General features: G+C 47.9%; 7 protein-coding genes across 7 annotated transcripts; 3 read left to right on the plus strand and 4 right to left on the minus strand.

The window, feature by feature from the left end:
* Nucleotides 1-9: 9 nt before the first annotated feature.
* On the plus strand, nucleotides 10-2,409 carry ASPWEDRAFT_35250 (putative 3-methylcrotonyl-CoA carboxylase, beta subunit (MccB)). The gene is made up of 2 exons (XM_040834186.1): nucleotides 10-1,604; nucleotides 1,684-2,409. The coding sequence occupies exons 1-2, from the start codon at nucleotides 157-159 to the stop codon at nucleotides 1,976-1,978; spliced, it is 1,743 nt and encodes a 580-aa protein (XP_040695330.1). The 5' UTR covers nucleotides 10-156; the 3' UTR covers nucleotides 1,979-2,409.
* A 293-nt stretch (nucleotides 2,410-2,702) lies between these two features.
* ASPWEDRAFT_167665 (putative RAS small monomeric GTPase (Rsr1)) lies at nucleotides 2,703-3,813 on the minus strand (the record flags this gene model as incomplete). Its single annotated transcript, XM_040830180.1, has 7 exons — nucleotides 2,703-3,120; nucleotides 3,192-3,201; nucleotides 3,259-3,287; nucleotides 3,365-3,387; nucleotides 3,439-3,518; nucleotides 3,705-3,736; nucleotides 3,803-3,813. The coding sequence occupies 7 exons, from the start codon at nucleotides 3,811-3,813 to the stop codon at nucleotides 2,703-2,705; spliced, it is 603 nt and encodes a 200-aa protein (XP_040695331.1).
* Nucleotides 3,814-4,010: 197 nt separating this feature from the next.
* ASPWEDRAFT_280773 (uncharacterized protein) lies at nucleotides 4,011-5,047 on the minus strand. The gene is made up of 3 exons (XM_040833087.1): nucleotides 4,782-5,047; nucleotides 4,239-4,686; nucleotides 4,011-4,169 (listed from the first exon to the last, which is right to left on the minus strand). Exons 1-2 carry the CDS (start codon nucleotides 4,938-4,940, stop codon nucleotides 4,387-4,389), a joined length of 459 nt encoding a protein of 152 aa, XP_040695332.1. The 5' UTR covers nucleotides 4,941-5,047; the 3' UTR covers nucleotides 4,011-4,169; nucleotides 4,239-4,386.
* Nucleotides 5,048-7,226: 2,179 nt separating this feature from the next.
* ASPWEDRAFT_35254 (sterol esterase) lies at nucleotides 7,227-9,213 on the minus strand. Its single transcript, XM_040834187.1, has 2 exons — nucleotides 8,930-9,213; nucleotides 7,227-8,846 (listed from the first exon to the last, which is right to left on the minus strand). Exons 1-2 carry the CDS (start codon nucleotides 9,042-9,044, stop codon nucleotides 7,453-7,455), a joined length of 1,509 nt encoding a protein of 502 aa, XP_040695333.1. The 5' UTR covers nucleotides 9,045-9,213; the 3' UTR covers nucleotides 7,227-7,452.
* A 127-nt stretch (nucleotides 9,214-9,340) lies between these two features.
* ASPWEDRAFT_35256 (PET191 family protein) lies at nucleotides 9,341-10,272 on the plus strand. The gene is made up of 3 exons (XM_040834188.1): nucleotides 9,341-9,425; nucleotides 9,560-9,701; nucleotides 9,773-10,272. Exons 1-3 carry the CDS (start codon nucleotides 9,401-9,403, stop codon nucleotides 9,957-9,959), a joined length of 354 nt encoding a protein of 117 aa, XP_040695334.1. The 5' UTR covers nucleotides 9,341-9,400; the 3' UTR covers nucleotides 9,960-10,272.
* Nucleotides 10,273-10,311: 39 nt separating this feature from the next.
* On the minus strand, nucleotides 10,312-11,859 carry ASPWEDRAFT_99663 (dolichyl-diphosphooligosaccharide-protein glycotransferase; the record flags this gene model as incomplete). The annotated part of the gene is made up of 4 exons (XM_040839682.1): nucleotides 10,312-10,740; nucleotides 10,793-11,490; nucleotides 11,556-11,666; nucleotides 11,718-11,859. 4 exons carry the CDS (start codon nucleotides 11,857-11,859, stop codon nucleotides 10,312-10,314), a joined length of 1,380 nt encoding a protein of 459 aa, XP_040695335.1.
* A 325-nt stretch (nucleotides 11,860-12,184) lies between these two features.
* ASPWEDRAFT_35259 (NADH:ubiquinone oxidoreductase subunit NDUFA3) lies at nucleotides 12,185-13,078 on the plus strand. The gene is made up of 2 exons (XM_040834189.1): nucleotides 12,185-12,480; nucleotides 12,549-13,078. The coding sequence occupies exons 1-2, from the start codon at nucleotides 12,297-12,299 to the stop codon at nucleotides 12,593-12,595; spliced, it is 231 nt and encodes a 76-aa protein (XP_040695336.1). The 5' UTR covers nucleotides 12,185-12,296; the 3' UTR covers nucleotides 12,596-13,078.
* The last annotated feature ends 1 nt before the right edge of the window (nucleotide 13,079 follows it).

Here is a 13,079-nt window from a genome sequence, read left to right on the forward strand (position 1 = left end):
CCCTCATTTCTCACCTTCTTCTGCTGTCCCTTGACAGACTACTTCAAGTTAAAATATTCTGCAGCAAAGGCCATGGTCTATTTGATTTAACGTGTATTTCTGAACACCTGACACAAAACCCATATTGGCTCCACGGCTGTCATCCTTCTCCCCGCAATGCGTGCTCCATCTCCGCTCCTCCTGCGGAGCTTGAGCTTGAGCTCGAAAAAAGCACTGCCATATTCTCGACGACTTGTCCCCCAAAGGCATCTCAGATCAACTTATATCTGCCCGTCATCGTCAAGATCAATTGCTAGCTACACGCACCCTCATCATGCTTCGGCAGTCTCCACCCTCCCTACCGCCGTGGACACCTCCTCGCCAGACTTCCAGGAAAATTCCCAACAAATGAAGGAGCTGTTGGACCGCATGTCTACCCTGCATGGCACCATCGCCCAGGGGGGTCCACAGAAAGCCAGGGATAAGCACGTAGCCAGAGGAAAAATGCTGCCACGAGATCGGGTTACAGCTTTGATCGACCCTGGCACATCATTTCTGGAACTCTCTCCCCTGGCGGGCCACGAGGTGTATTCAGACGATGTGCCCGCGGGAGGTATCATCACAGGGATCGGGACCGTCGAAGGGGTTACGTGCATGATTGTTGCTAATGATAGCACGGTCAAAGGTGGCACGTACTATCCTATCACCGTGAAAAAGCATCTACGCGCGCAGGCTGTTGCACAAGAAAACAAGCTTCCGTGTCTGTACCTCGTGGATTCGGGTGGTGCAAACCTGCCGCATCAAGCGGATGTCTTCCCTGACAAGGAGCATTTTGGACGAATCTTCTTCAATCAGGCTAGAATGAGCTCGCTTGGAATTCCCCAAATCTCCGTGGTCATGGGACCATGCACAGCCGGAGGGGCGTATGTTCCCGCAATGAGCGATGAGACTATCATCGTCGAAAACCAGGGAACTATCTTCCTTGCAGGACCTCCTCTGGTCAAGGCTGCAACTGGTGAAGAAGTATCTGCGGAGGATCTGGGCGGAGGTCAGCTTCACAGCTCGATTTCAGGCGTGACAGATTACTTGGCCGTTGATGATGCACACGCACTTGTCCTGGCACGCAGATCTATTGCCAACCTAAACTACCCAAAGACAAGTGTACCTTCACAGGTATCTGAGGTCATCAAAGAGCCCCTGTACGATCCTAATGAACTAAATGGTATCGTCGGAACCAACCTTCGCCGCCAAATACCAGTCCACGAGGTCATTGCTCGCATCGTAGACGGAAGTGAATTCGCCGAGTTCAAACGCGACTACGGTAGCACGCTTGTCACTGGGTTCGCCCGTATCTACGGTCATCAAGTGGGCATAGTCGCCAACAATGGCATTCTCTTTTCGGAGTCATCGTTGAAGGGAGCTCACTTCATTGAACTCTGCGCGCAACGCAAGATCCCCTTGCTCTTCCTCCAAAATATCTCTGGCTTCATGGTTGGTGCCGATGCTGAAAAGGGCGGCATCGCAAAGAATGGTGCAAAGCTCGTTACTGCAGTTGCCTGTGCAGATGTCCCCAAATTCACAGTCGTGTTTGGGTCCAGCGCCGGTGCAGGAAACTATGGAATGTGGTAAATTACTGCCCAACACTGGATCCCCACTAAAAGTGGTTCAAACATGATTAAACAGTAATACTAACATCAACCCCAGTGGCCGCGCATACTCCCCTCGCCTACTATTCATGTGGCCCAACGCCAAAATCGGCGTGATGGGCTCCGAGCAACTCTCCGCAGTGATGGAGGCAGTCGGCCGCACCGCAGACCCCGAACTGAAAGCCCGAATCGACCGCGAATCCGAAGCGATCTTTTCGTCGGCTCGTCTTTGGGACGACGGCGTCATCCCACCCGCACAGACGAGACGCGTACTAGGCCTCAGTCTTGCGGCCGCCTTGGGCGGAAGAGACGATAAGGACGTGCAGACCCGGTTCGGTGTGTTCCGGATGTAATGGAAAATAAATATAGGATATCCAAACACCTAATGAACCTTAAACCGCTTATCCTCACTAAAAGATAGTCAAAAAGCAAAAAAAGCCATGTTATATAGGAACAATCACGACAGTCATGGATTCATAAGCATTTCTTCTATGTCACAGAGATTGTCACATTGACATTCACAAAAAAGTAAACGGCCGTATCACTGGGGAGGTGTGTCGCGAGACATGCGTTCTTGCTTCTTAATCAGTCAAAAACGGCAGATAAACAAAACAGAATAAATATAAAGGGGAGAGTACCCTGCCGTTGACTACCACCGTCGGACAAGCAAGACTTAACTAAGTCAAGTCTTATGCGGGGGACAGTCGACGACAGAGAGAAGGTGAAATAAATATAAAAACTTTTGTTCAGTTTTGAAGACAAGGGGCAGAAAGAAGATAGGCGGGTGTAGATATAAAAAAAAGAGGAGTAAGAAGAAATCGTGTTAAAAAAACAAAGCGATAAACGTTATAAAATGGATATAAATCTATCATTCGAGGTAGCACATAGACAGCGTATGATGTAACATGATATAAGATGATAAAGCTGGACATTAGAAGCATGGTGTAATTGTAATGTAAGAATGGGTTTCGTATAATAAGTAACCACAGGCGATTGCCCGGGTTTGTAGTAGTGTAAGGGGTGGGTGGGAGAGGCCGTATGGGATGAGTTTCGTTTTGTAGTTTTAGTCTGTATAGATTATAGGATCACACAGGGGCGTCCGTTCTGTCGTCTCTTATCTCTCTTTCTGTCGTGGCGGTTCGGGCCTTCCCGCTTGCGCGACGACTCGCCGTGCTTCGATGATCCTTGCAGATCCTTTCTGATGATTTGGCGACAGAGGTCGATGAATACCTCGTTGACATTGGCCCTTCGACGAGCGGAAGTCTCATAATAGGGTGCGTTGCCCCAGCTCTGGGAGAGAGCGAAGGCTCGGGCACGAGCGACGGCACGGTCTTCTTCCAGGTCGGACTTATTTCCCACAATTACTATGGGGACCTTTTCGTCGTCTTTGATGCGGATGATTTGCTCGCGCAGTTCAGATAACTCGTTCAGAGACGACATGCTAGTGATGGAGAATACGAGCAAAAAGCCTTGGCCTTGCTTCATGTATAACTCTCTGGGCATGATTTAGTATGATGGTGTATAACGCTTAGAAACAATACACGCTGAGCGTGGTGGGATATTTACCTCATAGCAGCTAAAAAAAGATTGTTAGTATGAGATTGGTGTTGGCTTAGAAAGTTTGCAGACTTACTGAATTGTTCCATTCCTGCAGTATCAAGACTATAAGCAAGAAAGTGGGTCAGCAAGGTTGTCATTCGCAGGTATCCACAATACCAATGACATGGCATGGCACATACATTTCCAGGATACATTGTCGGCCCTGGGGACATTAGCAAACAGCCTGGGATGGAAAAAGAAGGAATCAACTCACATCTACTTCGATCTGCTTGCGGTATGAATCTTCGATGGTAGGGTCATAACTCTCAATCCAGACATTTTGGACGAATTGAGCTGCAAGAGTGTTAACCTCGGTAAAAGCAAGTCGAATCACCTTCTGTAGGAAGATGTATGGCACAGGGGCAGAAGAGAAGGGGAGTATGTACCAGTTAGACAACTTTTTCCCACACCTCCTATTGCGCAATAACTATGATCAGTGACGTGCACTTTTTGAACTTGAGACAATGAGTATATGCCTACCAGCACCTAGCACAACAATGTGGTATTCGCGTCTGGTTGAAACGGCCATTAGAATCCATGTAAAACAACTCCGACACCAGCTCCGAGGGGTGACTTACTGTGGTCGCATTGAGATGGCAGCTGTAGTTTCTAACTAGAGAAATGGTATAAAACAAAGCGTAAAGCTCAAGCAAGTAAAAATTCGGCAAATGTCAAGGCAGAGAGAAAATATGACCGGGATATCGATTCGTTATAGTTCCTTCAACCGAGGTATGATGTTGCGGTGTCCAACCGGGCGTCGACGTGAAATAGAAATATATCGTCAATTGGATCCTGCCAAACCGAATGCTTCTTTCTCGATATAGAATCTGGGCTTCCTGGCAAAGCCGCTGGGTAGAGCAAGGGCAGCGACACGCGATCCGGTTACATGGGTCTCGACGCCAATTCCTCGCAGATATCTCCTCGACGCGGCAGAATAATCGGAGCCTGCCTTGAAATAAGCCTCCAACAAGGCACGATAGTGGAGAAAGGTGGCTGGCAAAGGAAGCGCAGGACCAAAAAGGAACTTTCAATGACAACAGATCGAGTTGGAATCGGAAGAGGCTAGGTAGACTCAAGGCCGTGTCAGGAGATGAGGGAGAACGGGGTCGGAGGTTGGATGGGGATGGGGAGAGAGGGATCAATTGGAGATTCTGCAGGGTCGTCAATGGGTCGTGGACTCGTGGTGCATGAGCTCGTGGGCAAAGGAAAGAGAAAAAAGAAAAGAGAAGAGAAGAGAAGAAGGGAAAAAAGGTTTGTCGAAACCTTCTGGGATGAAGACGCGATAGAGAAATGCTAGTTCGTTCAGGTCTTGCTGGGCGGCGGTGAGAATCTCGATTTTTGTGCGGACACGACGGCCGATCCTATATCCGCCAAACTTTAAGTGATAATATGATTGTAATAGTAATAATAATAATATGGATGGGGATATATTATTATTATGATTAATTATTGTGGTGAAGCCCTAATTATCGCAAGGGTTAGTGAGCTGGGCACTTAAAAATAATATGGGAAGAAGATAGAGAGAGAAAGAGAGAGAGAGAGAAAAAGACCCCCAACCGTGTCTGTGGAGAGAAGAAAGCATTCATCACAAGGGAAAAAAAGCATAGAAAAAGCACCAGCCATGGGACTATCATCCATCCCCATCGCCTTCAAGGGCTGCTCAACGCCAATAATTGAGAAATAATCAACCATCATCAGCGTCATCCCCTTCTCCATCCTTCTTGTCAGGAGATGTGGGTGTGTTTGGTGGATCTGCCATCGCTCGCCCTGGTCGCAGACTGGCTTGAGCGTTGTCCCAGATTTCGAGACAACAACTCTATCACGAAACAAATTGATGACAGAGATGAAACAAAATGAACAGAGGTGAAGATGAAACAGATGAGAATGCAGTCAACTTACCAGGCAGAATAATGGGAATCAGAAAGTGTGGATGGGAAAGCAGACAGACAGACAGCAGCAGATCACCACATCTTTAGCATGTCTCCTCAACACCTCCTCCTCGTCGAATGTCGTGCAGAACGTGTCAAACTGTCAGAAAAATCCATCCATCACCTTTTCCTGCCGCCCTCCTTCGCCTCCTGAAACCCAACCAATATCGACTCCCGCAGTCGCACTGTTACCTATCACCCTCGACCGTGATGGATTATCGGGGATACAACGGGATGATCTGCTGGTCATCATCGTCTTCCATCATCATGCAGGATGGATGTCATTCCGAAGCAGCCATTGGGAAATAACACGGGGTACTTCTTCAGGTGCATCCCGGGGAACCAGGATTATCCATCAGCTTGTCGACGCTGCCAGGCACCGCCAGCCTTGTAGGCAGGCCACTTGCTAATTTGATCACCAGGTTGGTTCGATAATGGATACATAAATCAGTCGATCAATCAATCAATAAAATTATTAAAATATTGAAAATATTATAAACGCAGGGAAAAAAAGGTGCGTGACTGCAGGAGGACACGACATTTTGCATCCCCCGATGTTGGGCCAAGGGGAGTCAAGCTGAAGAACTTTCCAATGAACAGGATACACATTTCCATCTCAGCAGCAAACAAAAGGCAGCGTCTACAGATCTACAGACGAGAAAGGGCAACAAAAACCAAATCCCAGTTCATTTGACGATCTTTCACACCGTATACTCGGGTTCGATAGTCCAACAACACACTGATTACCATCCAAACCACCAGAATCGCTACCAGCAGAACCCGTCATTTCCGTGTCGATGGCACATCGTACTTTGTACAACATCGGGAGATGCGGTAAGGGGGGTGGGCCAGGGTTGGACGATAAAAAAAAAAGCCCTGCGAATATACCCAATAGAACGGTTCTTTTTAAGAATCTCGATCCAGTGCAGCCTCACTTGACAATCAAGTGACAATGGAAATAAATATGCATCAAGGGGCGGCAGGATAATTCAATCGGATCGAAGTTCCGGCCCCCATAATCATCTGGAATGTTGCAGAATGCCGTCGTCATATCCCATGGGAGGGAACTAATCTACCTGCAGCAAACATGCTATAAAAAGCATTCTCGACTTACGGTGTAAGTTAATTCGAATATCCAGAGTGACTGCTTATCGTGATTTCGTGGCATTTTATTAAAGCGGCCAGAAGGCTTACATAACTATGCTATACTTCAACTCAATATTGCCTGTTTATACATTGTGTAATGTTCATCAACACAGACTGACAGGAGCATGAAAGACAGTCCAGGCAAATAACTGAAATATATCACTCAGCTCTTGTAAGATGGGTCTACTATCGAGGTCATCGTATCGGATTAATAGCTTGCAGTTGTATCCTTCCAGCTAAGTCGAGATAAAGTGGGGGCATGCTGCCCCTCTTCATCACCACTTTGACTTGATATTCTGTATACTATGTCAGAATTACAATGCATTCATACTGTTGGTTATGAATACCCATGGCAGAAATGATTAGGGCAAAGGTTTATTGCAGAATCCAGCTGAATCAGCAATTCGACATAAGTACTCTTCATCTTCATCACCACCAATTCCCACCAGTCCCATCACCACTATAAGCCCTCTTCAAAATATCCCATATCATCAGACCTGCTCACCAGTATACCCCTCCAACACTCCCCTCCCGTCTCTTCCATAGGATAGATTAAATCAATTACATACACATACTACCTACCTAATAGGTATATTAATTCGTAAGGCAGCGTCTTCTAACCCCCACGTTCAAAGTACTGCTATGATGTATCACACAGATTGATCCACCCCATGCACCATCTTACCCCGTACAGAATAGATGTATAAAACCACGGATCATACGAGGGGGGGGCAACGAATGTGACTCGTGAATTATTTTCAGTGCAAGTTATTTGTCTTCCTGTTCTGGTCGCGGTAAACGCGAGATCTAAGATTATTGTGGGTTGTGATAATCAAGATCAGTTGGTTGCATGTAGAAGGTGGGCTACGAGTACGAGGTTATTAGGTAGGTGATGCATGCGCCTTTATCAAGAAGTGGTACTGTAGATTGAATAAACGACACGTCTCAAGAGTGGTTCTATCAAACATGATTGTCGGGTTCGATATAGAGTAACCAACGCAGAAGAAACAAGTACATGAAGTATTATCAAAAATCAATAACTATCTATAGTACATGCCGAGTTTAGGGCATACATAAATCTCACATAGAAGTCAGGGAAAAAAAAAAAAAAACAGGCGCTTACGCTCACGCAAAATATCACTTGCATCTTGCTCTTATGGACCAACCTTTCCAGAGGCAAGATGAGTCCTGCGTCCAGACGCAGTGTTTGCAAGTGGTTTGCCGCCCAGCAGTCTTGAATCGGTAGTAGATTGCTCTCTATCGCCATTTGTCTCATCTGCCATGTTTTCCTTGAAGCTCAATGACACTGGCGCTTTGCCGCTGTAACACTCGAGTGCCTCAAAAACATGGCCGAAAACTTTGTCATCCACATCCGTTGCCCACAAGAAGTCGAGATGCTCGTACTCGGCAATCTGTTTGGCAACGATATTACGCGGCAGTCCTCGCAACATCACATCAATGTCGATAAGACTGTCGCTTCCACCATAGAGCAGGACGATGGGGGTCTTGATGTTTTTTGTGGGGTACTTGACCGGCTTGTAGAATCGTTCGCTGGCCGCAGCGTTGAGCGGAGCATGGATCTCGTCGTCGTAGAATTGGAAATTTTTGTTGCGGATGACCTGGAACCAATGAACCACCGATTTCGTGCTAGTAAATGAAAAGAGGTGGAGATATCCTGCAAGCTTCTGAAGCCGGCTAATCCTCTTGCACTGCCAGTTGAAGAGCAAAGACAGTGATGAGTCAATGATCCGGACGAAGATCGGTGGGTACAGAATAGTCTGCCACATGGTCGTTGAACTGAGGATGCTTCGCCGGCCAAAAAGCAGAAACAGAAAGTTAGGCGACGCTTTCATCAGGGAGTCCACAATGCGGTTGGGCAATCCCGAAGGAGCCATCGCTGGCGCAAGCGCCACGAATACATCGACCTTTTGGTTCAGCAAAGGGTGGATTGCGAGGGTTGCAAATGCTTGGGCTGTTCCCTGTGAGAATCCGATATATGACAGCGAAGGCTGCTCTGTGACCTCAAGGATGTATTCAATACTGTCTGGGATATCGTGAAAGGCGAACTGATCGATCGAAAAGTCCCAGAATTCATTGCTTGATGGAGAGTGCCTGACGGATTTCTTCGAGTACTTGTTGCCCCGGTTGTTACCAAGCCACACATCGTAACCTCTTTCCACAAGTTGAAAGGGTAGACAGCGTTGCTCCTCTGACAGGCAAACCCAAACCTCACTACACATCATGAGACCATGGTGGAGATAGACAACCGGCTTCCTGGTACTGTTTTCACCCTGGTTAACTCGCGACCCTTCTTCCCCTTTTCGATAGGGCAAACGGTGGAGACCTAGAAGGTAACCATCGCCAGTCTGAACAATATGCTCTTCGGCTTCGTAGCCGAAGAGGGCGCATATGTCCGCAAAGTCTGATGTTTGAGCGATTTCCACGGCAAAGGACTCCTTTGCATCACGCTTGACTGGTTCCTCTTGTGGTAAAAGTAGGTTGAAAAGGGTTTTGGACCGATCGTAGCAGAAATTGATCACCGGCTCCGCTATTCGAAGTCAGCCCCTATTCCCAAACAGAACACAAAAAGCAATAAAAAGGCCCAACGGGCAGTAGCGTGCAAGTACTTACGCAGACAAAAAGTGATAACATGAATGATAGATTCCAGTAGAACCAAAAGAAGAGACGTGAAGAGAGCAAAGTACTCGAACCAGAACAACCGTCCGAAAAGAGGTACTTGTGCCATGGTGAGAGGTCGTATCAGGTACAGGGTTATTCAGTTGCAGATATCAAACAAATATCATCGAGCAACGATGTCAATAACGGCACAGATACAGAAAACTGAATAGACGGTTCCAGTGGACTCCATCACACACTGGGAGGATTTAAAAGAAATTGTCGCCTCTCCCTGTTCCCATCGTGTTGACAGTTTCCGACGTCATTTCCCTGACGGTCAATCCGTTTCTCCCATGTGATGCTTACCTAATCTGGGGAAGTCGAGAATCACCTGATTTTTGCCGAAGAGAGAACGCATCTTGACGATCGTCTCGGGTTGTTCACCAGGGCCGGTGGTGTCAGGACGTTGTCTCTCGCGTTTTCAAAATGCCTAGCTCTTGCAATGACATTCGTAAGTGTTGTCAAGTTTGTTTTTGGCGATCCGAAAAGATCACTCTCCTCCCAGTGAACTCATCCCGGGATCATCGGCGGTGATGCTTTGCGAAAAAGTGACCCCATTCTAACAAGCTTGTCAAATATCTACAGGAGATGCCCTGGCGCAATGTCTCCAGGAATCCGACTGTATCATGGTCCAGCGCCACACCCCGCGTGAATGTCTGAGCTCTCCGCACGCCGAGGAACTGCCCATGAAATGTCAGCAATTGCGGAAAGGTTTCAGCGAGTGCAAGTATGTCATCCATTTCCGCTTGCTTGAAAGTGCTTGTGGACGTAATGAACTGATTTCTGAATCTCTCTTAGACGCGGTTTGATCGATATGCGCAAACGATTCCGTGGCAACCAACCCCTCTCTTTATCCAAAGAGCTCGACGGCGGCAAACCCAAGAAGTCTGAGCAACTTTACGCCGGAAAGCCAGCATTCGAGAGTGTCAAGGAGATTAGTGGCGACGAAGTCCAGATGGACCCCGAAAAGACACGCGGGCTGTGAGCGAGAAAGATTCATGACATTGGATATACAAGCAATTTGCAACATTTTTTGAGGCGCCATGTTATTTCAAGTTTGATGATATTATCCTCTCCCTTGGCATGAACTGGAGTTGTGTTTGGGAAGATTGATGTCGAATAGAATCTGGTGTACGATACTGAGCTATATAGGACTGTACATAGTAAACAAATTTTAAAGGAACATGTCTATTTATATTCATCCGCTTGATCAAGCTGCGGATTTATGGCTTCCTACAGGCCAATGCATCTACGCCTATAGAAAACACAAATACCAGCTTGCGCTATTTTGCACAAGATTCAATAATAATTTCAAACAATATTGAATAATACACCGTTTACTGCGTCTTCTTATTCTTGGACGCAGCAGCTGAAGGCGGCTCGGCGTAGAGCCACACGAAGACAAAAGCAAGGAATCCGGCAATGACAGACCAGAGACCGGCAATCCAGACCCATCCACCGGTAATCTTCCAGCTGCGGGGATACTCATCGTGAGCATAATGACGGACGGTAACCTCGTGCTTCTCCTCGATGTTGGTGAGGAATGGGCGCTTGTAGTTGACACGGAAAGAGAAGATTCCGTGCTGGTCTGGAACGACGAAGCTCGTGCTGAACACGGTGCTGTTTTCGGTTCGGCGGACAGGTTGCAGGTTAAGACGGTGGAAGGGAGAGAGCATGGTGAACTCGAGCTGGAGGTCATCTTCAGCTGGAACCTCGAAAGGCACATAGTGGTCGTTCTTGTATTCAGAAATCTCGATTTCGAAAACCTGGAGGACCATGTTAGCAAGTTCGGTTGAATGATAAGAATGCATCACATACAGTCTCGTTCTTGATACGGTAGAGAGTGGGGTTTAGTTCGGTTTCACCCTTTCCGGCCAGATGGTGCTCAATCTTTCCAACCTTTAAAACTCCAGTCTCCTTGAAGGTCCACGAAGTCAATTGCTGGGCAAAAGCCTGGTTGACAGTGGTGGTCTCCTTTCCGTTGGGTACCTTGACGCTAGCAGAGAACCACTTGTCCTGCAAACTTTCGACAGAGCCCAGAAGGGTGAAGCGAGCCGAGTTTCTAGCTTGCATGGCCGAGACGAGGCCGAGCTGAGAGCCAGTAGCCAAAACATCCTCGACCGCGTTGGTCGACTCCTTGGGGTTGTAGCTGTAGGCAGTCACCGGAGCGCGGAGGATAGGCGCGAGAAGAGGGTTCGAGGCACCCAGGGTGTGAGGGGCAGCATTAGGGAGAGCTAGGACGCCCTCACCACTAAAGTAAGCCTTGGTGTCGGGTCTCAATGGACCGGGGCGCTGGACAAGGAGGACGTTGTGCTTCTCGGTTGCCGAAAGAGTGTCATAGTTGAAGTGGTCGACGACAACGGAGGAACGGTCAGTGGCCAAGTGAAGATCAAGCTCGATCAAAAGCGAGCTGATGGCGCTGGGAGTTGTGGATTTCCCGGAGAGGGTGAGGAGGACGTTGCCGTCCTTGTTCATGAAGTCAATGATGTTCTTGGGGCTGAGAGATGGACCAAATCCTGCACCATTGAGTCAATTGGATTGCACAGGAGATAGCATTCAATGTTTATCGGATAGCGCTAACCTTTCGACTTGGGGGGAAGGAGAAGGAGGTGGTCGTAAGCTCTGTCGCCATGCTGGAACAGAGAGAGCTTGTCACTCTTGGGCGATTCGAAAGTAAGACTGTATCCTCTGGCTATTATAGCTCATCAGCATCTCCTCAATTCTTCCTATCAGACATGCACACCTTCTAAGTCTGTCCAGAATGTGGAATACAACTCCTGCTCTGCTGCATCTTCCAGAACAACCAAAAGGCGATTTCCCGCACTGCTCAAGGCATTGACAACAGCCAAGAAGCAGAACAGCAGAAGAGAAAGACACCACCGCATCGTGAGGATATCCGCACAGCGGAGCGGAAGGTTACAGAAAATATCCGAAGCGACAGGAAAGCGTGGAAACCGAAGTTGTCGAGAAGTTCGTCGATCTCGTCCCTCGTTTCTGTACAGTTGGTAAGAAACGGGCGACGTGTTTGGACCCGAGAGCGCCAAGACCCGTGACGGCTTTCGTCACCTCCAGCCTAGTCCGACGCTCTAACCTCTCTCCATTGCTTCCCCTCGCCTCTCCGTCGCATCATCTCGGCCCTGTGCTGGCAAGCTTCTCGTCGTTGTTGGAACCCCGGAGTCGTCCGTCTTATCTGTGATACGGCTCAATTGTCCGTCTGGTCTGCAAGCGATCTTCTCTCCGTGTCGTCGTAACCGAATCCCGACCCCAAAAACTCTTGCGCTTCAATTCAATCCAACCACCACCCCCTTCACCCACTGTCACAATGTCCAACCCTCAATTCTGGTCGGCTCCTCTCCGCTACCTTCGCTGGGCCTCCCACGAAAAGCCGGCTATCTTCTACTCCATGATTATTGGAACAACGGGACCCGTCCTGCTTGTGTCTCTGCCCCCGATCCGGCGATTCTTCGGCGACGTTGACCCGCAACCCATCCCATTGACATATCCCAGTAAGACTCCTAACTGCTCGAGATGATATGGAGGTATCCAGGTCGACATGATACTGATATATCAACAGTTCCCCAGGGTCCCCGAAAGATCCCGCAAGGCTACGACGACGAGTAAATTCCCTCCCATAATGGAAAAAGATACAAAAAAGAAAGCCCGTGGAGTTATATTCTGATTCGATTTGCTTTGGTGTATTTAACTGGGAGTCAACTAAGCACAGTTCTGGGAACTGAACCATGAGGGGGGGGGAATGTGCGAATATGCGAATACCTATCTATCAATTGAGAGACAACTGAACTGGCGAGCGCTCATTTTTCTTCTTCAATATTTCATACCCCCCCTGGGAAATCGCTTCAGCTATTATCCCTATTTTCCGCCTGAGAGTCTTCGTATTGAGATTTGAGGATGGCCTTGAGAACGGCCTTTTCAGTCCAGTGCGAGAGATAGTGTATTGTACATGGAAACGAGTTGAGAATCCTCATTTCAGTTATTTACGGTATTCTCTAAGGTATTTGGTATAGTCTTGACATTAAGTAGGTATCGACGGTTGATCTATTCACGTGCATCATTTCTATGATAGTCCAATGCAATGCAACATCCA

This window comes from Aspergillus wentii (assembly GCF_001890725.1).
Source record: "Aspergillus wentii DTO 134E9 unplaced genomic scaffold ASPWEscaffold_1, whole genome shotgun sequence".
Lineage (NCBI taxonomy): Eukaryota > Fungi > Ascomycota > Eurotiomycetes > Eurotiales > Aspergillaceae > Aspergillus > Aspergillus wentii.